We start from the raw sequence: 26,952 nt of genomic DNA on the forward strand, positions 1-26,952 counted from the left end.
TGTCTCCTTGGGGCTCAGTTTTCCCATCTGTAAGATGGGGCAGATCCACCAAGAAATGTCTGGGGACATTTAACGTGGCTCTTGGGGGAAGTGAATGAGAGTAAGCAAGGCATAATTTCCCCCTGGGTGGGGCGAGCGGTGGAAGGAGTGGGGAAGGTGTTTTAGGCAGAGGGGGCCCCTCCCTCTCGCAGCCTGAGGCGTCGGGGTGGCATGGGCGCATGCGCAGAACAGCCCCGCGGCCCCTTTATAAGCGCTGAGGCGGCGCTGGGGTTAGCCGAGCGCAGGGCGCAGGGGCTGGACCTGGCGCTCGCGAGCCAAGCTGAGCGCCCTTTGTGCCGGGTAACCGCCCAGGGATGCATCCGAGCTAGGAGACAGGTGGGGGTCCGTCGCAGGAAAGGGGCCTCTTGGGGGAGGGTCCTCGGGATTAGAGAAATAGCTCGGGATTGGGGAGGGAGCCTGTGATCACAGAGATGTCCCCGGAATGGGGAGTGGGCTACGGGTTGAGGGGGAGCCCGGGGTTGGGGAGAGAACGCAAACTGGGAGGGCGCTTGGAAATGTCAGAGGCACTTGGATTTGGGGTTAAGGTTGTCTAGGGAATACGGAGCCGACTCCACGGTGGGGAGGGGGCCTGGTTAGGTATGGGCCTCAGAATTGGGGAGGGGGCACTGGGAATCAAGGCCAGGGGAGGAGCACCCCTAATTTAGAGAGAAGAGGGGGATACCCAGATGCTATGTGGGGACGCTGGGACAGGGCACCCCAGTGTCTGAGTGAGACACCCCAGGATTTTAAGTGGGGATTCCCAATTTGCAGATGAATAAAAGGTGCCAGGCTGGCCTGCAGCAGGAAGGGGGCCCCATATCAGTCCAATGGGAAGGGGTTTGCACGGAGAGTGAGGGGCCACAAGGAAGGGGTACCCTGCGATCTCCCGGACCCCTTGGCCCGTGTCCTGTTACCACATCCTGACTCAGGGAGAAGGCTCTGGGGACTCCTTCCCAAGGTGGTCCTTGTTGTTCCCTCAAACCTGGAGTTGGGGTTCTGTCCCTTCTCCCATGGAGCACACTCGGTCTCCCAGGTGAATAACGAGTCAGAGCCCCCCTAAAGCACCAGTTACGGGTCCCCAGGACCTGTGAGGGGCACTAGTCCAAACAGGGGGGCTGCCACAAGCACCTCCATATGTGACGGTGTCCTCACAGTGAGACAGACTCTTGCCTCACCCATCTGTCCATATGGTTGCATGTGGAAGTCCTGGTTTGATTTGGAGGCACAGGCCCTGGGAAGTAGGGGGCTGGGACCCCAGACCCAGCCTGGGCGGCAGCGACCCCCACCCCTGTGCACAGGGCTTTGTTCCTCTCAGCAGCATTAATGGGAGACAGCCAGGCTGAGGAGAGGGTTGGCCCTGGGCCCCAGCGGGGGACTTGGGGGAAGGGCAGGGAGGGAGGGGTGGGCAAACAGTGAAAACTCAGAGCCCAGCAGCCTCCCTGGCTTCTGGGCATTCCCAAATGGACGATGACCCTCCAGGAGGTGGGGGCTTTGTGCGTGCGTCTACCCCGTGCTGGGAGAGGGTATGCACCCATTGAGAGGGGGTGGTCTGGTGTCCTCTCTGAGTCTAATGTGACAGAGATGTGCCTTTGTCAGGAAACTTGTGCCAAGGGCCACATCACCAGGTGGCAAAATGATGTGTGCCCATCAGTCACTAAGGCCACATTTATCCAGCCCAGTCTGTGCCAGGTCTGCCATTCCCATGTGCATGTGGGGAGCTGTTCTGATGGTGTGGCCTCATCAAGGGGTTTATGTGGGGAGCCTGAGAATGTGGGGGTGTGTCTTTGTGCAGAAGACGTGCTGCTTGCCTTGTAAGTGCCCATATTGTCTCTTTGTTAATGTCATTGTGAATCTTAACATGTGTGTGTTTCTCTCTCTCCCGGGCTCTTGTCTGGGGTGTGTGGCTGCGCGTGATGTCCCATGTACACAGCAAAGGGTCCTCTCCAGGAGACTGGCGGTGTGGGCCCTGGGTGTGGAGGTTTGTGTGGTCTGTGTGCAGGGCTGGACATTAAAAGGGAGACACTGGCAAGGGGTTCAGGTCCCAAAGGGGCAGCCTGGGATGATTTACTGAGCCGGCTTCCTTTTTCCTCCGCGGAGTTCCACAATCACGCCTATGCACTCACATACCCCCTGACTCCCTGAGTGCTGAGGGGCACTCAGACTCACATCCAGAGACCACGGGGAGTCCCCTATGCTCCACCCAGTGCACAGAGCTGCTGGGGACCTACACACAAGTCCGTACACCACAGGGCACAACCTCATTGATATCCTCACCTGGACACAGCACCCCAATGCACGCCCAGGCACAAACACACGAAAATGCCCATCGGTGCCCTGGCTGGTATGGCTCAGTGGATTCAATGCAAGCCTTTGAACCCAGAGGTCACCAGTTCAGTTCCTGGTTGGGGCACAACCAATTGATGTATCTCCCACACATCGATGTTTCTCTCCCTCTCTCCCTCCCTCCCTTTCTCTCTAAAAATAAATATTCATTTTTAAAAAAAATGCCCATTGGCACACTCCCTCTCACTCAGTGCCCACTGAGACAAGAGGTAGGTATGAGGAGGGGGACACCCCCCCCACATCTCCTCCTGTCTGCCTGCCCCTCCCCCACCCTCTGCAGACCCTTATTTGCATATGCATGAGGCTTATGTATTATTCATGAGGGGACAAGCCCCAGACAGCTCTATAAATGTTCACCTCTGAAGACCCTGAGGAGAAGATATTTTAAGAGAAGGGGTGGGGGTGTGTGAGGTGCAAGTAGAGGGAACTGAGTGTGTGCAGGAGAGCATGTGTGTATAAGGGTTGTACCTGAAACTGTGTCACCATACTGGGCCACCTCTGAATATTTTAGTATGTACATGAAGCTTCGCACAAAAAGCTGTTTTTTCATTTAACATCTAGGACTTCACATTCTATCCTCATTCTTATAGCTCATTCTATCTTCACAGTATCTCCATGAGGTATATGCAGGGTGATCCCTATTTGACAGGTGGAGAAACTGTCTAGGGTCATGTTACACATAGGGAACAGAAGGCAAGCCCTACCTTCTGGACATAGTCTGAGCCCTTGACCATAGTGTGTGTGAGAGAGAAAAGTCTTTGAACTTGCCCCTTCCTAAGACCCTCCTGGGGTAGACACAGCCCAGAGTCCTGCCCTACCCTCTAACACTCAGCCAGACAGTCCCAGTGTCTGGCTCTACCCTGCTGTGCAGCCCTAAGCAAACTGCTAGCCCTCTCTGGGCCCCACCACAAGAAAACCAAGTGAGCGAGCACAGCCGCTGCACTGCTGCCCGACTTCAGCACCACGGACAGGTCCCGGGTCGGCCTCTCAGCTGGGAACTGGGAAAGGCCCTCTGGAGGGAGCCACCTGTCCCCCCAAAACCCCCATTCTGGACTCCTCCCACACTTCCTTCTCAGGGCTATTCTTTTCAGGGGGAGATGTACAAGGGATGAGTCTATAGGTGATGTTCTAACTTGCCATCTGCCTGCACCCCCTGAGCTCTGGTGAGTCCTGAGTCTGTCTAGAGGGGTCCCCTCCCCAGGGTTTCTAGTGTCTAGAAGAGTAGATCAGGGAGGTTACTGCTGTGTCCCAGTGCTTGGAATGGGCCTTGCTTAAAGTTCACACTCAGTTGTCCATTTTATGCCCGTGGGCTGCAGCTCCTATAGAAGGCTGGACCCACAGCTGGAGTCTCTGTGGACCTAAGAAGTATCTCTTCACCAGGCAGTAGGAAGTTAGGAGGAGGGGAGGATGGGAAGGGGCAAGGCCCCTTCCTCCTCCTGGGACTTGGCAGCACCTCAAAAATCCCAGAAACCAAGAATAGAGTCTTGGCGACAACCAAACCCTGGAACTGAAGCTGAGAATCGTGTCATTCAGCAAACCCAGATTAAAGGCGGGCTTGGAGGCCAGCCTCCTCCCAGGACTGGGACCCCAGGCAGCCTGGGACTGGCTGCTGCTCTTTAGGAACCACCCCCACCCCCTCGGTATGATGGGGAGGCCAACTTGAAAAATGAAATTTTGATCTTGCCTTTGTTGAACTCAATAATAATAATAACAGCTGAAATTTACTCCATGCCAGGCAATTCTAAGCAATTTATAGGTATTGACTCTATTGACTCATCTATTCCATCAACTACCTGATGTTATCCCCTTCTGACCTATGAAGAAACTGAGGCACAGAGAAGCTAACCTCTTTGCCCAAGGTGACACAGCAAGGAACAGACACCGTGAAAACCACAGGTTCTGATTCACTCCAGCACCCATACTTCTGGCCATGAGACATCGGTGTTGGGATTCTGGAGTCAGCTGCTTCTGGGCTTGGATGCTGGCTCTGCCCTTGCTTGCTGCCTGTGTGACCTTGACTGACACACTAGCCTGTCTGAGCCCCAGTTTCCAGATCTGTAGAGGGGGCACTTGGTTTTTCGATGCCAACTGTCTGAGAGGTTTGTTCTCACTCCTCCTCCCTCCATCTCCTTCTTGATCCAGGTCCAGGATGAGGGCCATGTCTGTCTGGGCCTCAGGCCTCCTGGTGCTCCAGATGCTGCTCTTGGTGGCTGGGGAACAGGGTGAGTTGGCCTATGCAGTGGGAGAGGTTGAGGTCTGAGGGACGGACAGGATGGGGTGGCTTTTTAGCTCAAGAGCCTTCTGCTGGTTCCCTGGCTTGGTGTGGGGAACAAAACGAGAATAGATGAAAAAGGTCTTTGAACAGTCAAAAGCGAACAAGACACCTGAGAGGTTATTTTTAGTCATTGCCAGCAAAGGCTGGAGGTTCCTGCCTCTCACTGTTTTGCTATGATGAGCTGGAGAGAGAGAGGGAGACGAAAGGGATGGAAAGGGAAGGAAGAAGAAAGAGAAAAAGAATGGGGGAAGCAGGAGGGAGAGGGAGGGAAGAGAACAGTGTGCACATTGATTAGTGATGCCTGTCATGGGCAGGGCAACGGCAATAAAGGTCTGTATGTATCTCCTGGCACCTCCCCAGTGGTAGTCAAAAGCCCAGACTTTAGAAACACCTCCCACCCAAAAGAGGATGATGACATGAAGCTACCTCTGCAGATGGTTATGAAAAGCAGACAGGCTGCTTGCTCTCTATAAAGTGCATGCTATATAGAAGGTACTCTACAAACTCCATTTCCCTCCCAATGGCTACCTCTCCCTTAACTTCTGGGGAAACTGTGGCTCAGAGAATGAGTGACTTTCCCATGGCCACACAGTGAGTCAGTGACAGAGTCACTGGTCTCTGGGATCTGGACTTTGAATGGAGGCAGAGCCACAAAGGGATTTGACCCCATTCCTCTTCTGCTTACAGATAGGGATGCAGATTACAGATCTGTGCCCTGCATCATGCCATTGTATAGGCAACCTAATCTCTCTGGCCTCAGTCTCCCTACCTGTAAAGTGAAGGAAACAGTCTCTGCTGGTCCTTGCCTCTGAGTCAGGCCTCTTTCCACCTTCCCCTTTCCAGGCACACAGGATGCCACCACTGTTGCCACCACCGCTGCTGAGAAGGGGCTCCACATGCAGAAGGTGGGGTCTGGTTCTGTGCGAGCTGCACTGGCGGAGCTCGTGGCCCTGCCCTGTCTCTTCACCCTGCGGCCACGGCCAGGTGCAGCTGGAGAAGCCCCTCGGATCAAGTGGACCAAGGTGCGCACCGCGGCAGGCCAGTGGCAGGACTTGCCCATCCTGGTGGCCAAGAACAACGTGGTTCGAGTGGCCAAGGGCTGGCAGGGACGTGTGTCTCTGCCCGCCTACCCCCGGCACCGGGCCAACGGCACGCTGCTACTGGGGCCACTGAGGGCCAGCGACTCCGGGCTCTACCGCTGCCAGGTGGTGAGGGGCATCGAGGATGAGCAGGACCTGGTGTCCCTGGAGGTGACGGGTCAGTTGAGGGCAGGGGAGGGACCAAGGCTGGGAGGGGGAGGGGCTGAACCTAAAGCCCACCCAGTGAATATCAGTAATTCCCTTTCAATGTTTCTGATAAAGTCCCAAAGCAAGTCTCCACTGGTACTATGGCCTCTTTAATAGCTCTCCCTCTTTTACTTAAGAGTGAGCAGCCTATGGCTCGGTCTCTTGTGGACCACAGGGCTCCATAGGATTTCACAACCATGTTTCAAGTACATTTCATGGTTACCTATTTTCACAGAAGGGAAGGGATATTGGCTTTCTGTTTAAAATAGGAATATATACTTCCTTTCAAAATAAAGTGTTGAAAGGAAGTTTCCTTTTTAAAAAGTTGATTGAAATGTATAAGTAAATAGTAGTCCTCAAAGCCCTAGAACAGAGTGTGGCACACTAGATGCCCAACAGATATTCGAGAAATGACTCAGAGAATGCATTTTTGGCGCGGGAAATATCCTGTAGACCCTTGCTAGGAAGTCAGTATCGCTTAACTTCTGTTGGCCAGGGGCATGTCCCGGGACCCCTGTCCTAGGGCACAGTCTTCCCACCCCAAGAGCGTCTCCCTGCATATTTTATGGGGTTAACCAGTCATCCTCTTCCCAAGGCCTCACTTCCCAAAACCAATAAACCTCGAAGAAAACTAGTAAGCGAAGGAGGGAAGAATTTTCACATCTGGGTTTGTTCAATTCATTCATTATGCCCAATATTAATTCAGTACCTACCACAGGCCAGCCTGGGGCCAAGCCACAGTTATGACGGAAACGCAGCTGCTGCTTTCCGGGGGCTCTCAGTTTGATAAGACGGGGCAAAAAGTTTCATCCCTCTGTCTTGCTCAGGCATTTGTTTATCCTTAAATCAGGATTTGACAGTAAGCCTGTTCAATAATGGGCTTCATGTCCTCACTTACCTACAAGTCACCTCCTCCAAGAAGCCTTCTGTGATCCCATGCCTATGTTGGGCCATAATCACATTTGATCTCCCATTGCTGCCAGTGCTTCCCCAATCAATGCATGTGCCTAACTTTTAAATAGCAGAGTCTCTCTTGCTCTTCTCCATGTCTCCTGTCACCTCCAGGGCCTAACCCTGGGCATGAAGAGTGCTATCTTTGGAGTCAGATCTTCCTGGATAGGAATTCTGGCTCTGCCTTAATCTGGCTGTGTGGCCCTGGCCATATCCCTGAACCTCTCTGAGACTTAATTTCAATGAGATAATGTTTAAAAATGCTTTTTATGTAGTAAATACTTAACAAATTCGAGCCCTCTCTGGCCATTGTTACCAGCGTCCTCATCTGTAAAATGGGGGCATATCAGTCTCACTCCCCACCATCGCCCCAGCGCCATGTCTGGTGCTGAGTAAACGAAGGTGGAACAGGCCAGCATAGGGCAGGAGTTCTATTATTATCAGACTGAAGGGTGTGGGGCATTCTGCAGAGGGAAGTCTGTTCTTGAAGATTCCAGAATAAATCGGCCCTCTATCCTGAATGTTCCTTTACAGGTGTTGTGTTCCATTACCGAGCAGCCCAGGATCGCTATGCGCTGACCTTCGTCCAGGCCCAAGAGGCTTGTCGTCTCAGCTCAGCCACCATTGCAGCCCCACGGCACCTGCAGGCCGCCTTTGAGGATGGCTTTGACAACTGTGACGCTGGGTGGCTCTCTGACCGCACTGTTCGGTAAGAGGGTACACGGGGTGAGGAGATGGAGAGCCAGCCCCTGAGGAAAGATGGTTCTTGGGGGGCCCCAGGAGCACACTTCCTTGTCTTGTCAGGTATCCTATCACCCAGTCCCGCCCTGGTTGCTATGGCGACCGTAGCAGCCTTCCAGGGGTGAGGAGCTATGGAAGGCGCGACCCAGGGGAACTCTACGATGTGTATTGCTTTGCCCGTGAGCTGGGGGGTAAGTCTGGGGCTGGCAGAACCTTCCCCTTCCCTGAGCCCCTGTTACTTCGCCCAACCCCCATCCCTCTTAAGTCTCCTCCTTCTTTAAACCTGCAGTCAAGACTTTGACCTACTCCTTACCTGAGCTTTCCTTCCTTCCTTGAGCCCCTCTCCCTCTCTGTGCCCCTTCCCTCTGTCTGCACCTCTTCCCTCTCAGAGGCCTTGTCCTCTTTTCTGACCTTCTTCCCGTCCCGTCCCTCTCTTCATCCTCCTTCCTGAGCCCCTCCATTTCTCTGAAGCCCGAGGTACCTCATTTGTAAAAAGAAGCTACAGCGGCCTCTTTGGTCAGGTCCCAGCTATTTGGTGGGCTCCACTTCTCGGGCTCCGGGGTAGGGTCCCCTAGACTCCCCTGATCTCCGCTCACGCCTTACTGCGCCTTCCCACAGGGGAGGTCTTCTACGTGGGTCCGGCCCGCCGCCTGACCCTGGCCGGCGCTCGCGCCCAGTGCCGCCGCCAGGGTGCCGTGCTGGCCTCGGTGGGGCAGCTGCACCTGGCCTGGCACGAGGGCCTGGACCAGTGCGACCCGGGCTGGCTGGCCGACGGCAGCGTGCGCTACCCGATCCAGACGCCGCGCCGGCGCTGCGGGGGTCCCGTCCCCGGCGTGCGCACAGTCTACCGCTTCGCCAACCGCACCGGCTTCCCCGCACCTGGAGAGCGCTTCGACGCCTACTGCTTCCGTGGTGCGTGGGAGGCCACGCCCGGGGGAGTGCGTTCCTGGTGGTCACGTCCCCGAGGGTGCGTCCCTGGTGGCCTCGGCCTAGGGCTCGCACCTCGGTAAAGGCCAATCACGCCACCGGGAGGCTTTGATTTCTGGTGGAGGCGGAGTCTAGGCAGGGGAGGGACAAGTGGAAGCTGCTCCGCGTTAAGCCATCCCTTGGGTGAAGGCCACGCCCCTCAGACTGGCTTTTTCCTGGAGTCCCATGCTCGCGGAAGGGAGGAGCCCCAAGCTCTGGCTCGAAGTCTTGTTTAGGGGATGAGTCCTGAGGTCCCAGAGAGACAAATTCCTGTATGGAGCGTATCTTATGTGGAGCCATGCTCAGAAGCACCCTTCGAGTAAGAGATGCCTCAACTGGACCAGGCCACATCCCCAGGGATGAGACCAGGGATGACCCTTGCCCTTGGGGTGGAGCCCAGTCCCAGAAGCTGCAAATCTCAACTCAGAGGAGTTACATCTTCTATTTATGAAAGGGGAGGGAGGGAATCCAGTTTAAGGAGGCCAAGCCCATTAGGAGCTTTCTGCCCCCCACCCCCACCCCGGGGGAGAGCCAAGGCCCAGGTCTGACTTGTCCCTGAGAGTTGACCCCTGCCTGAGCTTCACCCATGACTCCTTACTGTGCCCAGTTGATTCTGACCTTGACAGTGGGCGAAGCCTGAACAGTGGGGATAATAACTTTGCATCACTCTCTCTCAGTCTGGGAGATTTCAGAAACCACCCAGAGAGACAGAGGGCCACAGAGAGACAGAGATACACAGGTCTGTGCTGCAGTATGCTGGCATGTGGGTAGACTTCAGGCAGAACTTTCCAGCCCCCGAGCATAACACCTTTTCTGCTTTCTCCCACAGCTCATTACCCTACTCCACAACATGGAGACTCAGAGACCCCTTCGTCTGGGGATGAGGGAGAGATTCTGTCGGCAGAGGGGCCCCCAGCCCAAGAACTGGAGCCCAGCGTGGAGGAAGGGGAGGTGGTCACCCCTGACTTCCAGGAGCCTCTGGTGTCCAGTGGGGAGGAAGAGCCTCTGATCTTGGCAGAGAAGCAGGAGTCTCAAGAGACCCCAGGCCTGGCCTTTGGGGTCCCCACAGTAGCCTCCAGACCTTACCTGGAGGCCGAAGAGGTGTGGCCAAGCACCTCGGCCCCCTTCTCCAGCAGCCTGGGGGCCGGCACTTCAGCTGGCACACACAGGGAGGCGACTCCAGCTGGTCCCACGCCCAGAAGGAGGGGGCGCTTTAAAGGCTTGAACGGGCGACACTTCCAGCAGCAGGAATCCCAGCAAGGGCTGGAGGGGAGGCTTGAGGTCGGTACCCAGCCCCCCACCCCAGAGGCTGCTGGGAATCATGTGGAGCCTCCCCTGGCCACCGCAGTCACGGACTCTTTAGGGAGTGGCAGGAGCCAAAGCCCCTGGGCTGTGCTGTCCAATGAGGTGGATGTGCCTGGAGCTGGTGAGTGGGGTCCTCGGAGGAGGTGGGACCTGAGTGGGTATCTGACAGGGACACGGGGAGGAGGCTCTGCGTCCCTGCTGGGTCCCCTGGCATCAGAAGCTCTCTCTTCCCCAGGCCTGAACCAAGGAGATACTAAATGAAAGGAGCTGCTGAAAGATAATTACTGTTGTTGATATTGTTGCAGGTTTCCCTGGTGGCAGGAGCCCCACAGAGCTCTGGCTGTGGCCCCCTACAGCGGTCCTACCCAGCATCCCCGGCCCCAGCAGAGCCCTTGGCTTCAAGCTGGAAGAAGCCAAGGGCCCCAGTGTGAGGCTGGCCCCCCCAAAACTCCCCTGGGCCCCCTCTGAGGCAACTGCCCATGCTCCTAGCCCCTCAGGGGATTCCAGCGCTGCCCCCTGGGAGGTGTCTCCCATGGTCACTTCCCTAGACCTCCCTGTCATGGCCATGCTTCGTGCCCCCAAAGCGTGGCTCCTCCCACACCCTACGCCCCCACCCACCCAGGCCAGTGGGGTCAAGGGTCATAGTGAGGTCATGGCCACTGCCCCACGCTCACTGTCCTCAGAGATCCAGGCCAGTCCCCAGGACCCCATCCATCCAGAAGTGTATTCCTCCCCCCCCTCCTTGGACCTGACAGGACAAGGCAGGGAGGCCATGTTCCCGACATTCCGTGACCATGAAGTAGGAAGTCCCACGGCCCCCTCACAGGTAGCCATGGACACGCAAGCTGGAGCCAGTCCTAACTCCCTCAGGGCAGACTTTGGAGAAATTGAAGAGACCAGCCCCACTGGACTCGTCAAAGCTGAGCACCCCAGATCCAGCCCACAGGCTTCTGTGGATGGCAGTGCAGCAGCAGATTTCACCCCCATGGAGATGGCTACTGAGCCCATGGGAGGGAGAGGCATCTCGGAGTCTGAGACTGGGGTCTTCAGCACAGCAGAGAGCCCCACTGCTGGCTCAGAGGCCACCGTGGGGGAGGCACGGGGCATGTGGCCCTCACTGCACAGCGAACAGCTGGACCCCCGCCTCACCTCCTCACCGTTGAGGGGCCCTGGAGTCTCCCTGAGTTTGGAGCCTTGGGCTGCTACAGATGGAGGAGGTACAGTGGGTCCCGCGGATTCCACGGCCACAGTGGACCCTGGTGATGCTGATGGGATTTGGAAACCTGGATCCCGCGTGGTTGAAGGAGCTGAAAGCCCCACCATGAGCCCTCAGGTGGCTGTGGATAAAAATGTGGTGACGTCCCTCATGTCCCTGGACCAGGGGGACAAGGGTGGGGTCCTGGCCACGTCCACAATGGACTCCTCCAGCTCCCAACCCCACCCAGAGCCAGAGGGCCAAGGGATGACCCGGGGACCGCTGGGAGCCTCCGCCCTTCCACAGGCGGGCAGCCTCCCTGTGAATCCCGCGCTTGCTCCTTGGACACCTACGGCGGCCGGCATGAACAAGCCTGTGTCGGAGTCCTTGGGCGAGCCCACAGTGCCGTGGGACTCCCCCAGCACCCTGCCGCCTGTCCCTTGGGTCCTGGGCAATTTTGAGCTGGAGGTCCTTGCAGGGAGTGCCAGTGTGGAGGAGGCAGCGAGTGGAGAGGAGCCAGCCCTGCCAGGGACCCCCGCAAATGGGAGTGCAGAACAGGGTAAGTTCCAAGCCCGCGGCCTCATCCAGCCCACTGTGGTCAGGGCTCTGGGACTGGGGACCCGGGGAGCCCAGAGTAAGGAAGAAGGGTTGTTCCTGGGGGCCTGGGAAGGTTTCTAGCAGGGGATGCCGTTGGAGGTGGGAACGTCTTAGGTGAGTCACATCGCAGAAAGGATGCTCCCTGGCAGAGGCACCAGCCTGGGCAAAGGCAGGAGATCAAGTCGATGTGTTTTTGAGGCACAGCGACTGATGGGGGATGTTGAGGCGTTGAGTGGAGTTTGATTTTGGTTCAATTAACTCCTCAAGTTTATGGCCACACAGAGTCAGGCAGTGCTGTGCAATGCTGGGGGGCTGGCCTCCAGTGATGCCCCCGTCTGAGGAAGACAGAGCTAGACACAGGCACCCCCCAGGCGGGGCCGGATGGAGGAAGCATGGCAAGGAGAGTGGAATTCAGTGGTGCGGTTTGTGAGGGCCACAGGAAAAGTGGGTGCTGGGAAGGGGTGAAAGTGGGGGGCCGTCCCACCATTTTATAGACAGCAAGTCGAAGCTCAGGGCGAGTGTCACTATGAGATAGTCAGTGGCCAAACTTCAGTGGGAGCCCCAGTCTGCATAAGCCTCAGGTGCTTTGTGCCCAGCAGAATCCAGAAAAAACCACCACCCCGTTCTCCTGGAGCCAGGTCTGCCCGCAGCTCACCTGCAAATCCTGGCCCTTTTTTTAGGTCTTGCCTATTGAGCTGTTTTTATGGTCAAGTGAACTTTAGAAAAAATCAGCATCTAATTAAAAGGCTTTTTTTTTTTTTTTTTTTTGCATTGCAAAACACTCTTATTAACACAATTGATATTACACTTGCTCTCTTTTTTGAAGGCAAAGTGTGTGTGATAGAAATAGCAGGTGCAGGGTTTTGTCATCCACCCTGTCACCTCTGGGCTGTGTCCCAGGCTAGATTTTCTTTTTTTAGATGCTCAGGAGGCAGGTGGATATGGGCACCTGAATTGATAAAGGCTGATGCTTATTGGTGACTGCCCATATGCTTGGCTTGTTTAAACACTGTACTGGAATCGTCTTGGTTAAATCTTATAATGCCCTTATGGGACAAGTTCTAGTGTGATCCTCACTTTAGGATGGGGAGACTGAGTCATAGAGACAAGTAAAGTGACTTGTGCAGAGTCAGGCAGCAGGGACTGTCAAAGATAAGGTTTGAATCCAGGCCAACTAACGACAGTCTGTCTCAACCACTAGGCTGAAAAACATGTATTTCACTGGTGTAAAAAAAACCCACACAACCCCTGAGGTCTTGGGAGGGGTGAGCTCGCCCTGCAGGGAGCAGAGGAGAGATTAGCGCTTGGGGGTAGGCAGCAGGAAGAAGGCTCAGTGCCAGAGGAGCTAGAGAAGGGGGATTAGAGAGGTGGGAGGGAGACCATGCAGAGGAGTGTGAAGCAAAGTGCGTTTGGAAGAGCCCCCAGGGCTATGGCTGGGTATGGCTTGGTCTTTGCTGAAGTCTTGGTTCCAGGCGGAAGCCGGTGGCAGCCAGGGAGGAAGGAGGCAGGCAGCACTGGGGAGGCGGGGAGAGACCCGGGTGCCTACCCACCCAATGCTTGCTGCAGAAATGCTAATGAAGCCAAAAATAAATGCAGCACCAGCGAGCGACTGAGTCACTGCCAGCCCGTGGGCAGCTGTCGGCAGCTCGGGGCACCTGGTGGGACTCACGTATTCCTGCGCCCAGCGGCCCCACGCATGTGTGCACACGTGCCGGGGAGGCACTAAGGACAGACACAGACACAGGTCCCTCTGGCAATCCACGGGAGCACATGCCACCACCCTAGCGATAGGCCTCTGTCGCCGCAGGAAGGCCGGCAGCTACCTTCATTCGGTTAGTAAGCAACTATTCAGTGCCGGCTGTGTGCCAGGCCCCATGTTGAGACCAAGTCTCATCCTCTGGAAGCTGACATTCCAGAGCAGCACTCTAGAACTTTCCTAATGATGGAAATGTTCTAGAGCAATGCTGTCTAATACAGTAGCGACCAGCCACACATGGCTACTGAATCCTTGAAAGTGGCTAGTGAGACTGAGGAACTACATTTGTACTTTTATTCGTTTTTAATTAATGTAGACTTAAATAGCTATATTTGGTTGCTGTGTGGAACGGCACTGCTCTGGGGAGGGAGGCACAAACACATAACAGTGATCCTACTAAATAAGTGGCGTTGGAGGTTAGAAAGTGATATGAGCAAAGAGACAAGTGAAGCCAGGGGGCGGGGGTGGGGGGGGTGTGGCGGCGATGCCAGTGGATAGTTTCTGGTTCTGGAAGGGGAGTCAGAAAGGCCTTTCTAACCAGATGAAATTTGAGCAAGCCTGAAGGAGGTGAGGAAGGAGCCACAAAGAGTTCTGGGGGGAGAGTGTTCCAGGCAGAGGGTGCAGTGTGTGCAAAGGCCCTGAGGCAGAACCCTGCCTGGCATGCAAGAAGAGCAAGACCAGTATGGCTGGAGCAGAGTGAGCAAGAGAGAAAGCAAAAGGTAAGGCAGGGAGATGTTGGGCAGATCATACAGGGCCCTGTGGGCTCCACTGAGGACTTCTGCCTGTCCTCTGTGGGCGATGGGGAGCCACGGAGGGATCTGGGCAGAGGAGGGACATGAGCCGACTCAGTTTACATAGACTCCCTTTGGCAGCTATAGGGAGAACAGCCTGTGGAGGGCGAGGGCGGAGGCCAGGAGGCCTAGGGATTGGTGACAGCTTGTCACCACCTCAGTTTCTTTTGAGGCTCTAGACAAACCCAAAACAGAAACAAATTCTAGGTTATAAAGGCTGGAAAGAGGGCTTTAAACCGGCCTATCAAAACCCTGGAGGCCAGCCTTGGCTCTTGTATTGTCCCACTGCGTGGCATTGAGTCAGGCCTTTCCCTTCCCTGGGCCTCCGTCCTAGTGTCTTTGCAGTAGAAGGGTTGGATGCTGCCCTGACAAGGGAAGAATGTCCCCTGGGGTAGGATGGGGGTTCTTGATCTGCCTCTCCCGGGCTCCAGGAGGGAGACCACCCACCAAGGCATCTGGGTCCCCAAGATGGGGAGGGGAGATCCTCATGCCTCCAATGAAACCCAGCTGGTGGGGGGGATGGTTGGGGAAGGGAACAAGGACACACATTCCTAAATGCACCCTGGGTTCCTGGTGCATGCCGAGCCACACTGAGACCCCTCGAGAGGCCCCAAGCTAATACATGGAGAGCCACATGTGGCATTATGGACAGGACTGGGGGAGAGAAAGGTGAACTACTTCTATTTCCATCTTATAGATGAGGCAACTGAAATCCAGAGAAGTGATCTGCTTAGGGTCCCCTCATGAGGGACAGAGCTAGGGACTGAACTAACTTCTCTGACTCCAGAGCCCATCATTATAACCACTATAATCTACCACCTCTTCACGATGTAACTACTGAAGTTGCATCAAAAGAGGGTGAGCCCAAATGAAAGAGGTGATGGTTCCCACACTTCCCCAGTGCTGTTCATACTGCACCATGGGGAACCTTCTGCCCACTTCTGTGCTCCAAATTGTGAGAAATACAGTAGGCTGGGCGTGTCCAGCAGCGCGTGTCCAGAAGAGAGGGACGAGTCAGGGAGAGCACTTAAATGCACGTCCTAGATGATTTTCTAAGAGAAGCTTTGGGAAACCCATTCCAGCTCAGTCAGAGAAAGTTTGTCCCAGGCAGGGCCCCCAACAGGTGCTTCGGGGAAGTTGCTGGAAGGAGTAAACTTGTCACAGGGGCACGTGAGAGGAAGTTGGTGAGTACCTGTTGGGAAGTTGTAGAGGGGACTCCAGAGAGAGGGGTTGAGCCAGGGGGCCTTGGGTGCCTGGAGTCTAGATTCTAGGAAGGTAGGCCGGTGGCCTGACTGCTCCCCGCACTGCCTGTCCCTCCTGCAGCCCCCTCGGATCCCTGTGAGAACAACCCTTGCCTGCACGGGGGCACCTGTACAGCCAATGGCACCCTATATGGCTGTAGCTGTGACCGGGGCTTTGCTGGGGAGAACTGTGAGATCGGTGAGTGCCCCAGATTCGGGATCTGAACCTGCACTGGTCTGACTCCAGAACCCTGGGGTTTGTTTACCCCAGCAGCCATCCCCACGAGGACTCAGGGTATGCAGAATGCTGGCTCTAGATGCTCCCTCCCCCTCCCCATTCCTTGGAACCAGTAAATCAGCCCCAGACCAGTCAGCTAAGTCTCATCCTGGCGGCCAAGGCTCTGGGTGTGCTGGCTCCCGATACTGCCCTGCCCTGCCCGGCAGGGGTAAAGGAGGAGAAGACAAAGGGGTGATAAGGCTCAGACTCCTCCCATCCGAGGGCCTCAGGGGATGCTCACCTCTGCTGGGCGGGCAGGGGCAGAGGTGAGGCCAGCAGGATGGTTGGATACTAGCCCCAAAGCCCGACATAAGAAATATGACAGATTATAAAATTACAACGATAAATATAAACAATACAATTTCTTGAGCCCTGTGCAAAATCTCATCGATTTCACAACCTTCACAACCACACTACTAATTATAGAATTATAACAATAAATATACATGATGTAAATCCTTGAGCTCCTCCACTGACTCTCCACCCACAACCACCCTTGAAAAGGTGCCATTATAATTACCACTTCGCAAAAAGAAAAGAAAAGAAACTGAGTCTCAGAGAGCGGGAGTGACTTGCCTGGTGTCATACATGCCTCAAGAACTGTGTACACAGGGTGGCAGGAGAGGAAGTTCAGCTGGATATCTGTCGCTACAAACAGCTTTGTGACTCTCTGCAAGTCCTTGCAAATGCTCTGGAACCCAGCTTCCCTAGGTTCCACATTCCTAAAAGACCCTCAGCTTCAACATTCTCTGGGTATGTTGGCAAGAGTATGATCCTCCTGGTTCTGGAGTCAGGTGGAACGTTCTGCACACCTGGCCTTTAGCCAGCCCAGGGGCATCTGCTCTCATTAATGCTGTTATGTAAATTATGTGAGGCTCCACCCCTTTGACCGTCAGAGCCATTTGCGCAGGCCACTGCTGCTGCACTCAGGTCCAGGATGGATCGCAGCATCACGACCCCATCTTCTGCCTGGTTTCCTGGGGGACCTGGGAGCCGAGGGGAGGCAGACCTCTGATTTGGCCTCTCCCTGTCCCCTCCAGACATCGACGACTGTGTCTCCAGCCCCTGTGAGAACGGAGGCACCTGCATCGATGAGGTCAACGCCTTCGCCTGCCTTTGCCTCCCCAGCTATGGGGGCAGCCTCTGTGAGAAAGGTGAGTCTCTGCCGAGACCCCAGAAACAGGAGTGGGTGCGGGCGCTGGGCCATAGGTTCCCACACACACTACAGGTTCTGTGGCTGTGAGTCCAGCAGGAGACAAACTGGGGTGGTTTTTTTTTTTTGATAAAATTCACATAGCATAGAATTAAGCTTTTTTTGAGTGTACAAGTCAAAGGAATCCAGTACAGTTACACTGTTTTGCAGCCACCATCTCTAGCAAATTCCAAGATATTTCCATCACTCCAGAAGGAGACCGTACCCCCACTACTAGTCACTCTTCGTTCCCCATCTGCCCAACCCTGGCAACCACTGATCTTTTTTTCTGTCTCTGGATTTGCCTGTTCGGGACATTTCATGTAAACGGAGTCACACATTATGTGTCCTTCTGTGTCTGGCTTCTTTTACTCAGCATCATGTTTCTAAAGTTCATCCACCTTGTAGCAAGTGTCAGTGTTTCATTCCTTTTTATGGCTGAATAGTATTCACAGTATTGATGGACCGAATCTTGTTTATTAATTCATCACTTGATGGATTATTTGGGTTGCTTTCCCCTTGAGGCTAATATAAATAGTACTGCTGTGAACATTCATGTACAAATTTTTATTTGAACACCTGTTTTCTATTCTTCCCCTCTCCCCCACCCCTGGTTCTTTTCAGTTGATACCTAGGAGTGGAATGGCTGGGTCATGTGGTAATTCTGTGTGTCAGTTTTTGAGGAACCACCAGACTGTTACTAACAGTGGCTGCCCATTTTCCATTCCTACCAGCAGTGTGCAGGGTTCTGATTTCTCTGCATCCTCACTAACACTTGTTATTTTCCTTTTTAAAAATGATAGCCATGCTAGTGGGTGTGAGGTAGTATCTCATTGTGGTTTTCATTTGCATTTCCTAATGACTAATCATGATTTTTCCATGAGCTTCTTGGCCGTTTGTCTATCTCTTTGGGAGAAATATCTATTTGAGCCCTTTGCCAGGAGGGGAACTTTAGGCCTTTCTGAGGCCATGTCCTGAGTTTCCAGGTCCACACGGAGGGTGTGGACCTGCCGATCAGAGCAGGAGACATCAGAGGTGGGACGAGAGGGGGTGGGTGTAATGATCTTCCAGCAGAACTTCTTCCAGCAACAAAGAAAAGACGTGAATATGGGAGGGGGGATGAAGGGGGGGCACAGAGCCTCAGGGGGAAGGGGGATGGGCCCAGGGAGAGGGGTGACCTAGCCCCACAGTGACCTTGGATTGGCCCCGTCTCTCTCTGGTGGGCTGGCTGTGCTCATGGCCAGCAGGGTAGGCCTCTCAGGCCAAGGCCAGCCCCCTTCCCACTCCCTTTTCACCTCCCAGACACAGAGGGCTGTGACCGCGGCTGGCACAAGTTCCAGGGCCATTGCTACCGGTACTTTGCCCACCGGCGGGCGTGGGAGGATGCCGAGAGGGACTGCCGCCGCCGAGCGGGCCACCTGACCAGCATCCACTCACCTGAGGAACACAGCTTCATTAACAGTAAGGACTCTGGGGTGCGCAGGGCTGGCCCTGCAGTCCTTTTGTCAGCAGAGTCCCCCGGGATCCTAAGGACGTCACCTTTCTGAAGTGTTCATTAGCGCAAGCCCTAGCCAGTTAGTAATTTCCAAGTCTGTTTATTCATTTGTTCCTTCGTTCGTTCATTTGTTCATCCATTCACTCATTTATCATATATTGACCGGGCACCTGCTCTGTGCCAGGCACCATTCCAGGCACGGGGACACAGCAGTGAGCGAGGAGAACGACATTCCTCAGAGAACAACATTCTTGTGGGGGACATAGGCAAACACGTAGATATCTAATTAAATAAATCGGTAATATTATTTAGCTGGCCCTAAGTATGCTGAAGACAAATAAAACAGCCAGGGGAGAGAAGGCAATGCGGAAGCGCCTGCGGTGCCTGGGATAAAATGAGGAAGGAGCTGCGTGGAGACCTAGCAAGAGTGTCGCATGAATTAAACCCAGCTTTTATTGATTCATTCATTATTCCTTCTGCTGTCTGTTCATCCATCCATTTATTCACATTTTCCCCATCCCATCCTCTAATTTTTTTTTTTTTTTTTTTTTTTTGGCTTTAAAAGACTGTGTTGAGGAAATGTACATGGGCGGGAACTGTCCTCGGAGACATCTCAGGACACTGTCCTGCATCTCGCTGGGCGGTTGCAGTCCCCAGGGCCCCTGCTCAGAAGCATCTGACCCGTTTCAGCAGGGGCTTCAAATCTGACTCCTGGGGGCGCCCAGCTGTGGGGGTGGCCACTACCCCACCCCTTCCCCATCTCTTAATTCTTTCATCTGCTCTTTCCCTGCATCTCTCATTTCTTTTCCTCCTCCGCTTCCTCTGTCCTCAGTAGCTGGCTCACTGGGGCTCACTGAGTCTCACCGCTGCCCTGACCAGAGCCACCTACGGGCTCTCCTGTCCCTTACTTTCATTTCTGCAAAGATCCAACATGTATTCGTTTATTTCTTACTCTGACCATTTGTTTAAGCCACAAACTGTGGTGAGGCCAGTGCCTAATAACAGCCCTTTCTGTGCCCCACCCCCACGCCCCCAGGTAGAGGGCGGCCAGAGCCCCAGCCTGCTGGGGAATGGGGGTGCCGGCCTCCAGCCTGTGCCCCTGCTGAGAGGGGGCCTTCGGCTCCTACCCTACCTCCATCTTTCCACCTCCGTCCTCTTTTTCCCTCGCTCCCACCTCCATTCCCTTTCCCGTCCAGCCCACCTTCAGGCTGGAAAAGGGGCTGGGTCCTCCCCACCCAACCCCCATCTGCGACTAGCTGGCACCTAAGCTTGGGGAGAGGCAGGTGCCCAGCCCTGAAGACTCCTCACCCTGCAGGCTTTGGGCGTGAAAACACATGGATTGGCCTGAACGACAGGATCGTGGAGAGGGATTTCCAGTGGACGGACAACACAGGGCTGGTGAGTGGCGGGAGCCTGGGTCTCCGCTACCAGGCTGCAGACTAGGGTCCCACCTGGAACAGAGGGATATGGGTGAGCCCCGTGGCCCTGTGTTCTGGCCTCACTTTACCCGCTTATGTAAATCAGCCGTCAGAGACCTGGAGTGGCAAAGGAGCTTCAGCAAAGCCCCAAATCTCCCGACTTCCCTGCGCTCTAGAGGACCCATCCACCCTGTGACTGAGGCTAGAATCCCTGCACTGGCGATGACTGCTTTGCTCACACCCCCTGGTCATCCAGCCGTGGGCTCTGAGACACTCCCACTTTCCTACGTACCCCCGCCTGCCCAGCCTATGGTGTCCCTCACTGGGACCCCTGCCGCAACCCCACCCACCCTTGCTACCCACACTCCTGCTCCTCCACCTGGCAGCCACGGGGGCTTTAAAAAATTGAGGGAAAATTCACATAATATAAATGTAATCATTTAATTTTTAAAAAGTTAAGTTTTCCTTTTTTTTAAGATTTTATTTGTTTATTTTTAGAGAGAGGGGAAGGGAGGGTGAAGGAGAGGGAAACATCAGTGGATGGTTGCCTCTCATGTGCCCCCTACTGGCGACCTGGCCCGCAACCCAGGCACGTGCCCTGACTGGGAATCGAACTGCGACCCTTTGGTTTGCATGTTGGCACTCAATCCACTGAGCCACACCAGCCAGGGCTAAAATTAATCATTTTAAAGTATATCATTCAGTGGCAGTAAGTATATTTACAACATCGTGCAACCACTATCTCTGTCTAGTTCCAGAATATTTTCAATGCCCCAAAGGGAAGCGCTTTTAAAAGGTGGGACCTTTTAAAAAGCATGCATCAGATCAGGGCTCTGCCTTCTTCAAGCCCTGTCCGACTCCCCAGGGTTCTCGACACGAAGACCCACCTCTTTCGGCTGTGCAGGAGAGACTGGCAGTTCCTCGAAAAGTTAACCATAGACTAGCACACGACCCAGCAATTTCACTCCTTGGTATGTGCCCAAAGAAGTGAAAGCAGGGACTCAGGTATAGGTACACACATGTTCACAGCAGCACTAGTCATAACTGCCAGAAGGAACAACCCAAATGTCCATCAACAGAGGTGCACTCACGCAAAACGTGGTCCAACCACACAATGATTCAGTGAAAAAGGAAAGAGACACCGACACACCCAGCACTGTGGATGAGAACATGCTGCGCAGTGAAAGAAGCCGGACAAAGAGACACGCGTTTATGGTTCCATTGGTGTGAACTATCCAGAACAGGCAAATCCACAGAGACCACAAGTGGATTTGTGGCTGCCAGGGGCTGGGGGCGGGGGATGGAGAGCGACTGCTCATGGGGACAGAGCTTCTGTTTAGTATAATGAAAAAGTTCTAGCAACAGACAGTGTGATGGTTGTACAACTTTGTGGATCTAATTAATGCCAATGAACCGGACACTGAATAATTATTAAAATGGTTGCCCTGGCGGGGTGGCTGGAGCATCATTCCGTACACCAAAAAGTTTTGGGTTTGATTCCTTGTCACACACCTAGGTTGTAGAATTTGATCCCCAGTCAGGTTGCGTACAGGACGCAACCAATCAATGTTTCTCTCTCACATCAATATTTCTCTCTCTCTCTCTCTCTCTTTCTTTCCCCCCCTTCCTCTCCCTCTAAAAACACATCCTCAGGTGAGGATTTAAAAAATTATTAAAATGGTAAATTTTGTTATATGTATTTTATCACAGTTGAAAAAAACTCCACCTCCTCTCTTCTTACCACAAGAACTGGCCCCTGCTCACCCTCTGACTCCCAGCTCCATCAAGAATCTTCAACCCCACTGGCTTCTGTTCTTTTCCTCACATAGGACAAGTTCAGTCCTGCCTCTGGGCCATTGCTCTAGCTGTTTCCTCTGCTTGTTTTCTGCCTGCTTCATTCTCTCCTTTGAGTCTCCCACTCCCCTGTTGCCTCCTCAGGGAAGCCCTCCTGGACTTCCCGGCTGAGGTCATCTTTTGTTGAACTATTTCTCTAACAGCAAGTGACCCATATTGGAAACAGACTATCAGAGAGCAAGACAGGAGGCAGAGGCACAAGAGAGGAGGGCACTGCAGCCTCCCAGCCAGAGGAGGGCTGACTCAAATTGTACCCTCAGGGCAGGCAGAACAGTGCCAATTATAGGAATGGAAACACTGAGTCCCTAAGAGTTTGAGTGGTCTGGCCAGGGGAGCCCCACAGTGGACAGAGCCTGGGCCAGGATGCCGGTCCCCTGAGCACCCCCTGCTCCACATTTCTGCAGCAATACGAGAACTGGCGAGAGAACCAGCCAGACAATTTCTTCGCGGGCGGGGAGGATTGTGTGGTGATGGTGGCGCATGAGAGTGGGCGCTGGAACGACGTGCCCTGCAACTACAACCTCCCCTACGTCTGCAAGAAGGGCACAGGTAGGCTGCCGCCCTCCCCGCTCTCCCTGCTGTGGCTCACGTTCACGGGTTCATGTTGTTTTTAAAGTGTGGAAATGTAAGAGTCAGCCCTGCCCAATTTACACTCTGCGCTGTATGAGAAAGCTCATTTTTTCCCCTACCCTTGCCGACTCGGTGCATTCTCCAACTTTCTGTTCTTGGTTCATCTAAGTGGTGAAAAAACAGTATCGCGATATTTTTTTTTATTGTTGACACTATTACAGCTGTCCTCCATATTCCACCTTCGACCCTTTCAGCCTAGCCCCGCCCCCGCTGCCTTCCCCACATTGTTGTCTGTGTCCACGGGCTGCGTATATACGTTCTTTGGCTAATCTTGTCCAGTCCCTCCCCCAGCCCTCCCCTCTGACAGCTGTCAATCTATTCCATGCATCCCTGCCTCTGGTCCTATTTTGTTCATCAGTTTGTTTTGTTCATTAGATTATTGTTGTTTGCACATCTTCGAAGATGAGAATGACCAGCTGTTCATATGTAGATAAGCCATTTATATGTATTTATTTTCCTGTGATCTGCCAATTCATCTCCTTTCCCTAATTTTCTGTCAGCTTGTTATTGGTCTTACTGATTTGTAATTGCTCTTTACCTATTAAGGTAACATTTGCATGAATTCTTGTGACCACCTTTCTCTCATACTTTTTTTCATTCTTGTTTCTGTTCCTTTGCAAATTCTCATGTCCTTATTTCCTTTCATTTGCTCAGTTTATTCTTACCTCTCATCTCCTTGGTTCTCATCCTGCATAAGAATTAGGGGCTAGGAGGTGTCCAGGAGGCTCCTGCCTGTAAGGGGCTTCTGGTCTGGGTGGAGGAGACAGCCGATCGCTTCTAGCCCTGTGAGCTCAATGGGCAGGACCGGAACAGGTGTGTCATTCCCAACGAGAGAGGAAAATGGTTCAGCCTCTGTTGTGATCGCTTCTCTAACTGGAGGTCTCTCTGTCCCCAGTGCTGTGTGGTCCTCCTCCAACAGTGGAGAACGCTTCGCTCATTGGTTCCCGCAAGGCCAAATATAACATCCATGCCACTGTACGCTACCAGTGCGACGAAGGATTTGTCCAGCACCACATGTCCAGCATCCAGTGCCAGAGCAATGGCAAATGGGACCGGCCCCAAATCATCTGTACCAAACGTAAGTGGCTGCCCCTAGACACCCCAAAACAAGTTTCCACTTATTTGTAGTCTCCAATTAAAACATCTTATGACTATATACCTTGATCTGAATAAATATCTGCCTGATAATACAGCCTTGCATGTAAGTGAGAATTTACCAGCTTGCTTGGTGTTTCCTCCATTTTTCCTCCCCTCGACGAGGCCGGCAGCATCAAGCCACCTGCCTCTCACCACCTTTTTGCCACTTCCCTGTCCTCCTCTTCCCTGTAGCCAGAAGGTCCCATCGAATGCGGCGACACCATCACCACCACCAGCACCACCACCAGCATCGCCACCACAAATCACGCAAGGAGCGCAGAAAACACAAGAAACACCTGGTGGAGGACTGGGAGAAGGAGGAAGGGAATTTCTGCTGAAGAGCCAGGCAAAAGAGAGCACAACCCCCTTCCACACCTCCTCTGGAGCTTTCGCCTGGGGAGATAGAGCCCAGAGAGAAACAAGAGGGTCCGGAAGCCCCTGCGCCCCAAACCACATGCCCCACCCCCATAATCCTTTGTAAAAAGCCCCTCTCCCCTCTTTCTTACGTATACAGGTCCTCTTGGCAGGTGCAGCCATGTGTCTGAAAATCCAGTTCTAGTCAGGCTGGACTCTGGGAGAAGCTCCCAGTGGAGGGAAGCACAATCAGCAAAGATCATTCTTTGCTGCCCTGATTTAGTCTTTTGTTGGCAAGTCTAATTGCCAGTTGTTGAAATAAGGCTTTGATGAGGGTGCAAGAGTGTACGTTTGGATTTGCACTGAGGAATTGCTTTTCACACCAGAGATGCAGGCTTTGTAAACTGTCAGATGTCCTAAATGCAGCCTTTGGTTAAAGTCACTGTCTTTGGGAGTAGAAAATGACGTGGAAACACACTGCTTGAACTTGAGGACTGCTCTTCTGTTACCTTGGACTTGAACCAAGTTCAGTCTTTGGTCTTGGTGGATAAACAGCGTTGAACTCCTATGTACTGAATTTTAGGAATGTTTTTAGAACAGCCTCCTTCCATGCCCTCAGAGTTAGGGGTCAGATAGTCAGAGCAATACGTGGGCAATAAGGGAAGGTGTATTGCTTATCTTCCCAGGTCTTTGTCCCAGTGCTGAGATTTGGTGGTTCTGCATGTGTGGTAAATCTCACATGCACATGCGCACATGAACATACACACACACACATACACACACACAGATGAGAGGATATTTAGGGCTTGACAAGCCCAGGTTTCTTCCCCCTCCATCTCTCAGGGAGACAAAAACCTCCTTCCTGGACCAAGGAGGTGCCAAGTTTTCTAGCTCAGTGCCCGTGCCCATCCCTCAAGCAGACATCGGTAGTGCGCTGCCCTGGGTCCCACCCCTACCCCATCCCTGTCTCCATCCGTTGCCTGGGAGACTAGAAATGCTTAAAAACTGAAGTAGTGACATCTACCTGCAGTCCTGTAGAGAGATGCACAGTGCTAAAAACCGAAACATACACACACATTTTTCTCTCATCGTTTTTTAAAAACATTTTAAGTGGGAAAGAACTCCCCTGGCCTTCCCCCAAATCTACAACCTATAAAGGACTTTCCAAGATGAAGGCTGGGACCCAGCTCCCTGATCTCTAGGAGGGAATATCCACAGCTTTTCCTCCATGTTTTGTCTACTCTCAGCCCCTCCCGTCTGGGTAATATCTATGGACTAGTGTTAAAACACACACTGGAGATTAGCCGTCTGCAGCAAAGAAAAATAAGCAAATATATGGTCCCTCTAAGGGTTCAGTAGAGGCAGGAATGTGTTGACTGAGCCTGTATGCCTCCTGGGAAGTCCTAATTACAGCTGACCACTTTGGAGTAGGTACCCTGCTAAAATACTTGCACACTGTCTCCTCGAATCTTCTCAACAGTCCACAGACTTAGAAACCATTATGTTCCCATTTTACACATGACAAAACAGGCTCAGACAAGAACGGCACTGGCTTGACGTCTCAGCCAAGGCAGAAGGAAGGACCTAGTCCTACCTCCGTCTGACAGAGAACACTGCTCTCTACTTTGGGGAAGGAATTGAAACATAATTGTGCTCCCTCTCACACTCATAGACAGATTTAGGAAAAGATTGAGAAGTGCAAACCAGACCCTCATCCTCGACCATGGTATTCAGTCTTCCCTTCTATAGATATCATCCACTGTTCCACGATACCGTATTGTTAAGAAAGCCCAGGGATATAGCTTTGCCTTCTTGCTTTGATAATTCTTGTTCGTTTAAAAATATAATAACACCAGTCATCCACGTCACAAAAGAATTTTCCTTTGTTGGGGGGTGCTGGAGATGCAACTTTTTTTGGGTGTCTTAGTTTATGGTCCCTGCCCTTGGTCCCCTTGGACCCTTGCCCTGCCCCTACCCCAGCTCCATGGTGGGAGGGGGCTCTGGTCTTTCCTAAAGTGGCTGGTTTGTCTTTTGGTCTTTCCCTTTGGTATGTGTGCGTGTGTTTGTGTGTGCCACTTGTGTGGCATGCATGTGTGTGCGTGTGAACAGCTTTGGGTTCCACTGGTTTTGCTGTGAGCTGCAGTTATCTGTGGGTCTGTGGTATCTGACACTGTGGACATTAATGTACTTCTTGGACATTTTAATAAAATTTTTTAACAGTTCAACATGCCTATCACCTCCTGACACTTTCCTTCATTCATTCACTCAGCGGGTGCTTACTGAAAAGCTATTATGAGCTGTGGACTTTGCTGGGTGCTGGGGAGATAGTAGTGAACAGGACAGACATGGTCTCTGGGAAGTGGTCAGGGGAGGTTTCCTAGAGGAGGTGGATGGGATCTAAAGAAGGAATTGCATTAACTTGACATGGAAGGAGAGAAAGGAAAAGAGTTCCAGGAAGAGGGAAGAGCAAAGGCAAAAGTCCTCTTGCAAAAGGAAACATGGCTCATTTGAGAAACAGAAGGAGACCATTTCGGCTAGAGCAGAGTGATAGAGGTAGAGGGAGGAGGGAGGTAGGGGCAGAGAGGCAAAGGATGGACTATTCAGGGCCATATATGCTGTAGCGAGGAGTTGGGGCTTTATTCTATAAGTGACAGTGGCAACAAATACTATAAGCAAGGTCAAAAGGCAAATGCCAAACTTAGAAACAATTTTCAAACAGAGGTAAAGGACTTCTTGCCTTTATATATAAAAAGCTTCCACAAATCAATATGAGAAAAGGCTAGTAATCCAATAGCCAAATTTGCAAAGAATAGAACAAAACATTCATGGAAAAGGATCTACAGATGGGTCTTAAACTACAACATATGCTAAACAAAATAATTCACATACTGCATGAACACCAAGATAAACAAAGAAGAGCATATTTTTAAAAGGAATAAACAAATCCAACAAGAGAGGAAGCCTTGCATAGATCAATGATAACAATATACCTAAGCTGAGAATGGTTTATGATTTACTCAACCACCTGCACCTAAGGTCGAAGTGGAAGATGTTCAGCTTCACTCATAGGGGATTGCAGGTGACAACCTCAGCAAGATACCATTCTCAC

The 26,952-nt window shown here is 52.9% G+C and overlaps 1 protein-coding gene across 1 annotated transcript; it reads left to right on the forward strand.

The window, feature by feature from the left end:
* The first annotated feature begins 289 nt into the window (after positions 1 to 289).
* NCAN (neurocan) lies at positions 290 to 26,034 on the forward strand. Its single transcript, XM_054578748.1, has 16 exons — positions 290 to 375; positions 4,525 to 4,604; positions 5,501 to 5,914; positions 7,429 to 7,603; positions 7,699 to 7,826; positions 8,254 to 8,547; positions 9,431 to 10,027; positions 10,212 to 10,694; positions 10,758 to 11,660; positions 15,569 to 15,685; positions 16,804 to 16,917; positions 18,258 to 18,416; positions 19,766 to 19,848; positions 22,127 to 22,271; positions 23,248 to 23,430; positions 23,682 to 26,034. The coding sequence occupies exons 2-16, from the start codon at positions 4,532 to 4,534 to the stop codon at positions 23,825 to 23,827; spliced, it is 4,014 nt and encodes a 1,337-aa protein (XP_054434723.1). The 5' UTR covers positions 290 to 375; positions 4,525 to 4,531; the 3' UTR covers positions 23,828 to 26,034.
* Positions 26,035 to 26,952: the final 918 nt, after the last annotated feature.

This window comes from Pteronotus mesoamericanus, unplaced genomic scaffold (assembly GCF_021234165.1).
Source record: "Pteronotus mesoamericanus isolate MK-2021 breed Mesoamerican mustached bat unplaced genomic scaffold, CSHL_Meso_final contig_502, whole genome shotgun sequence".
NCBI lineage: Eukaryota > Metazoa > Chordata > Mammalia > Chiroptera > Mormoopidae > Pteronotus > Pteronotus mesoamericanus.